Source organism: Anomaloglossus baeobatrachus, chromosome 4 (assembly GCF_048569485.1).
Source record: "Anomaloglossus baeobatrachus isolate aAnoBae1 chromosome 4, aAnoBae1.hap1, whole genome shotgun sequence".
NCBI lineage: Eukaryota > Metazoa > Chordata > Amphibia > Anura > Aromobatidae > Anomaloglossus > Anomaloglossus baeobatrachus.
The window spans coordinates 203,774,920-203,780,919 of NC_134356.1; the positions used below are offsets into that span (position 1 = coordinate 203,774,920).

A 6,000-nucleotide genomic window follows, 5' to 3' on the forward strand; every position below is an offset into this window, starting at 1 on the left:
CTGATTAGACAGCATGATTATTGCGCAGGTGTGGGATATCAAGATGCTTATTAGACAGCATGATTATTGCACAGGTGTGGCATATCATGATGCTGATTAGAAAGCATGATTATTACACAGGTGTGGCATATCAAGATGCTAATAAGACAGCATGATTATTGCACAGGTGTGGAATACCAAGATGCTGATTAGGCAGCATGATCATTGCACAGGTGTGGGATATCAAGATGCTGATTAGGCAGCATGATTATTGCCTAGATGTGGCATATCAAGATGCTGATTAGACAGCATGATTATTGCACAGGTGTGGCATATCAAGATAGTGATTAGACAGCATGATTATTGCCTAGGTGTGGCATATCAAGATGCTGAGTAGATAGCATGATTATTGCACAGGTGTGGCATATCATGATGCTGATTAGAAAGCATGATTATTGCCCAGGTGTGGCATATCAAGATGCTAATAAGACAGCATGATTATTGCACAGGTGTGGAATACCAAGATGCTGATTAGGCAGCATGATCATTGCACAGGTGTGGGATATCAAGATGCTGATTAGGCAGCATGATTATTGGGCAGGTGTGGGATATCAAGATGCTTATTAGGCAGCATGATTATTGCGCAGGTGTGGCTTATCAAGATGCGGATTAGGCAACATGATTATTATGCAGGTGTGACATATCAAGATGCTGATTAGACACCATGATTATTACACAGGTGTGGCATATCAAGATGCTGATTAGACACCATGATTATTGCACAGGTGTGGCATATCAAGATCCTGATTAGACACCATGATTATTACACAGGTGTGGCATATAAAGATGCGGATTAGGCAACATGATTATTATGCAGGTGTGGCATATCAAGATCCTGATTAGACACCATGATTATTACACAGGTGTGGCATATAAAGATGCGGATTAGGCAACATGATTATTATGCAGGTGTGGCATATCAAGATCCTGATTAGACAGCATGATTATTGCACAGGTGTGACATATCAAGATGCTGATTAGACAGCAGGATTATTGCCCATGTAGGAGCAAAAACATAAGTGATGTGCTTATATTTTGGGTCAGTGTATTTATTACCTGTTGAATATAATTGCCCCGGGGTTATGTAGCAATTGTAAAGATTATCACAAATAGAGCCATAATTTAAATTCTCCTATATCCTTAGAGAATCACACAGAGACAATCGCATAGAAAGCTAATACTGTTATCCGTATGTTTTTGGAGTCAGTTTAAAATGTGAATCACCCAGAGGAAACCATGCGTACACAAGATACTGTATACACTTTACACAAATGTATTCCTTGGTCAGATAAAGCCTAGTGTTGGCAGGTTACAGCGCTACCCAAGCCCTTTCACTTGAATTGTGCGGATACACAGTTATCTGGACTGGGTGTGTGCAGGGGCATTGCAGATCTCAGGACTAGTGAGGTCCATAAATTGACTCCAGCGATTGTGGGATTATTGCATATCATAAATACTTTTTCTTTAGTCCATTGGTCCCCAACCTTTCATACCTCGAGAGCCACATTCAGCTTATAGATAGGGTTGTGAGCCACATCCAGAGCCCCTCAGCTCCTGCCTTCCCCACAGTAGCAACTCCCCATAATCGGTATAATGACAGCCAAAGCTTTAGCACAAAAATCATAAAAGGCAGTATATTGCCACCTATGGGTTCCCACCTTACCCTCATTAGCTATTTTTACATCAAGCACTCTGACCACACTATCGGCTCCAGCTTCAGGCACCAACCATATCTGGCAGTATCATGCTATGTCCAGCTTAGCACTTGCGTATTTTATCTCTCCAACCCAAGGCCAGTATATACGCATCCAATTCTGCTCTTCTGAGTGGGGCTACTCAAAAAAGTTACCATCTTAGTTCCTGCACTTCATAGCTGTTTACTAGACCTGGTGTTAATGCACCAAGTCAACAGACACTCGTGAGCCCCATATCCAGATTCACATGTGGCTCCCAAGCTATAGGTTGGGGATCCCTGCTTTAGACTATACTTAAGGCATCTGTGTCACCCAGGGTTATGAGGTACTCGGTCCCGGGCAGTGTATAACTGGGGAATGTCACTTTGGTGGCCATTGCCCGGTTCCGTGCCCTGGGTGCTTATTGAAAAGGGGATATTTACAAGGGATGGTTGAATAAAGTTTATACGTAACGCCCCTTGCGGTGTTGCGGCTATGTCGATGGAGCCGCCGCTGCATAATGTTAACTACTGGGGCTGGTATTAGTGGCAGCCTTGATGTTAGGTCCTCTGCAAGTAGGGCCAGGGCCCAGAGGATATTTGTTGCAGGTGGGTGTTGAAAGAAGGTAGGCCACAACGGGAGTTTGGTGTAACTGCTTCTTTACTCACACTAAGCTAGTAACTGGTCACCCGAGGCTGGCTGGTCTAAACCGCAGGTCCCCTTAGTCCCAGTGTCGGTTTTGTGACCTAGTGACTTCTTTCCCCTGCACATGTCTTTGGTTGGTGGGTCCCCGTGGCGTGGAGCCGCTGGAGGTCCCTCCTAGTTGTCTTCTTCAGCAGTCTGTATGACGGTAGCATGAACCCTGTGGGGTTGGAGTCTCTGGTCCTGTCCCCGGTTCTCTTTTTGCTACTGAGTCTCAAACTTCAAGGTCAGTGAGGTCCTTGATGGTCCTCTCACTGTACAGATTTTATCAGGTCTGCCTGGAGCTTTTGCCTGACCTTGGATTCTGTATCCCGTTGGTGCGTAGTTCTGGGAGTACTCCACCGTACTCCACCGGCAACTAACTGCCTGGGCCCTCAGGTCACCGTCACACTCCTGTCAGTCCGTCTCCTCACTTTCACTTCCTTCTCTGACACACTCCACTCGACTACCACCATTACTGTGTCTCTTCTCTACTGTCTGACTCTCCACTGTCTACCCCTCCCACCTGGTTGTCTATTGGACTGGAGTGGCTTCACCTGTAGGCGGCCATCCATTGGTCCGACTCTAGCCTGGTACCATTCTATGGGGGATAATTGGGAAAAAAACAGGGATCTGGAGTGTTTGTGTGTTACCGGTACTGGTCTTCTGGGTCCCTAGGGGGTAGGCCCTGAATCCTGGTTAGGATGCAGTACCTTGTAGCTTCCTGTTGGCTTCAGGGGCGCTACACATCAAGTTATGAGATCATTGACTAGTACATCAACACATCTAAAAGTACTTCAAGGATGAATCCTGACAGCTGGTTAAAAACTAGTGGGTGCCAGTGGCTTAAAAGATCCTCAGTTCTATATCTTATCTAGTTTGGTTTCAGAATTTGATGGCAACATAAGTTTAATACAATAACTTTGAAGATGATTTGCAGCTTATTTCTTTAGTTATGTATAAAACATTTTGGTCTTGCAGGAAACCATTTCCAATCGGAGATAAGGTGACCTTCAGGGGTAAAGACTGTGTTTGCCAGAATTGTTCCCAGTCTTTAGTAAGTGACAAGCCAATCAAGATTCATGGACCAAGCCGTGAGTATTTCACTGGAATGGGGGAATATTTAGAATGGTGTAACGGGATTGTACATAGGCATTTATATTGTTGCCAATCAATAATTCCTTTCCACTGTTTGGTAGTATGTGAGCAGCCACTGGTTTTAATGAGTGGGATATAATTCTTTGTGTACCCAGTCTATAATTCAATCATATTTCCAGTATCGGGACCACAAGCACTAAAGTGGTTGTCCACTACATACTGCTTCTTGGGTATTGCAGCTAATCTCCCATTGAAGTGAATAGGGGATGAGCTGCAGTACCCGAGAATGGCCACTAGATAGTGTATGGAGCTGTGTTTTTTTGTTTCTTTAACGGTTTATATTCAACCACCACTGGAGCTGATTAGTAAGGATGCTGGGTATCAGACCCCCACCAATCAAATATTCATGACCTATCCTAAGGGTAAGCCATAAATATCCAAGTAGTGGAAACCCCCTTTAGGCTTTATTCAGGAGGACTCTTGGCAATCTAAACAACTGTCAACATGTTATGGGATTTGTTGTTTTTTATGTGATATTACGAAGGCTGTAGGCAGGGGCGACATACTATTGGTGCTATCTGTGCAGCTCTACAGGGGGCCAAGGCTCATTTCCACCTCTAAAGCAGCAAGCAGCTTCCTAGACACCTACAGACATGCAATAAGATGAACTTTTGGGCTACAAAGGACCCATATAGTGTTCTTGCACAGGGTCCTCCTTCAGTTGTGTCCGACCCTGGCTGCAGGTCATCAGAATCAGCATGTAAACAGTTAACAAAGCTGTGCTGCATCTGCGTATTACAACAAGTTAGGGAAAGTCTCTTAAACCCTTACAATTACCCATCACGCCAATAATTTTACATTGAAATAAGTTTGGCTGGGGTCAACATGGCAGGTGTGATGCATCGGTGTTTCTTTCATGCAGCCCCAAATAAAAATTGTAGCCATTTTCTGCACTATCATTACTTTTTTTAAAATTATTTGTCAATTATTAAGGGTCACTGCGTTTCTGCATAACCACACATCAATGAGATAGCAATTTGCAATGCATTTCTAATAATACCGCAAAGTAATAACATTTGAGAGTCCTCAGTGGTTGATACCTTTTAATGGCTTACTGAAAAGATGGTAACACGTATCCAGCTTCCCAAACTACTCAGGCCTCTTCATCAGGCATGGTATAACACAAAATCTGAAGAGTCACATATGTTTACAGTACAGACCAAAAGTTTAGACACACCTTCTCATCTATAGAACAACTGTTAAGAGGAAACTTTGTGCAGCAGGCCTTCATGGTAAAATAGCTGCTAAGAAACCACTGCTAAGGACAGGCAACAAGCAGAAGAGACTTGTGTGGGCTAAAGAACACAAGGAATGGACATTAGACCAGTGGAAATCTGTGCTTTGGTCTGATGAGTCCAAAATTGAGATCTTTGGATCCAACCATCGTGTCTTTGTAGAAAAGGTGAACGGATGGACTCTACATGCCTGGTTCCCACCGTGAAGCATGGCGGAGGAGGTGTGATGGTGTGGGGGTGCGTTACTGGTGACACTGTTGGGGATTTATTCAAAATTGAAGGCATACAGAACCAGCATCTTGCAGCGGCATGCTATTTCATCCGGTTTGCATTTAGTTGGACCATCATTTATTTTTCAACAGGACAATGACCCCAAACACACCTCCAGGCTGTGTAGAGGCTATTTCACTAAGAAGGAGAGTGATGGGGAGCTATGCCAGATGACCTGGCCTCCACAGTCACCAGACCTAAACCCAATCGAAATGGTTTGGGGTGAGCTGGACCGCAGAGTGAAAGCAAAAAGGCCAACAAGTGCTAAGCATCTCTGGGAAATCCTTCAAGACTGTTGGAAAACCATTTCCGGTGACAACCTCTTGAAGCTCATCAAGAGAATGCCAAGAGTGTGCAAAGTTGTAATGAAAGCAAAAGGTGGCTACTTTGAAAAACCTAGAATATAAGATATATTTTCTGTTGTTTCACACTTTTTTAAGCATTTCATTCCACATGTTTTAATTCATAGTTTTGATGCCTTCAATGTGAATCTACAATTTTCAGAGTCCTGAAAATAAAGAAAACTCTTTGAATGAGAAGGTGTGTCCGAACTTTTGGTCTGTACTGTATATTCGTAGATAAGAAGGGTGAAAGTTTTATTGTCCCCTGATTGAGGTCTGGTCCAGAGTTGTGATGCCCCTTAATTGATGTGACACATTCGTTACCTTTCAATGCCAACAATTTCATTTCCATTATTCTGTAACCAGGGCTACAAAATTGTTTGGCCACAGAGTTCAGATCACAGCATTATGGACATCATATTGTTGGAATTGAAAATTAACATCAAATCTCTGAGAGATAGAAAAGTCTGGGAGTACAAATTTATAACGACCTTCAACACTCTCAGAGCAGGAATGAATGTGTCACCCATGCAGTGGCGTAACTGTGTGTGAGAGCGGAGGGATATTGGACCTGATCTGTGTGTGAGAGCGGAGGGATACTGG

The 6,000-nt window shown here is 43.6% G+C and overlaps 1 protein-coding gene across 1 annotated transcript in view; it reads left to right on the forward strand.

Annotated features, from left to right (window-relative positions):
• Positions 1 to 6,000, forward strand: part of ABLIM3 (actin binding LIM protein family member 3) — a 296,306-nt gene that overhangs the window by 198,113 nt on the left and 92,193 nt on the right. The window contains exon 5 of the mRNA XM_075344628.1: positions 3,375 to 3,487. Within this exon, the coding sequence (XP_075200743.1) occupies positions 3,375 to 3,487 (113 nt within the window). The remainder of the gene's footprint in view (positions 1 to 3,374; positions 3,488 to 6,000) is intronic.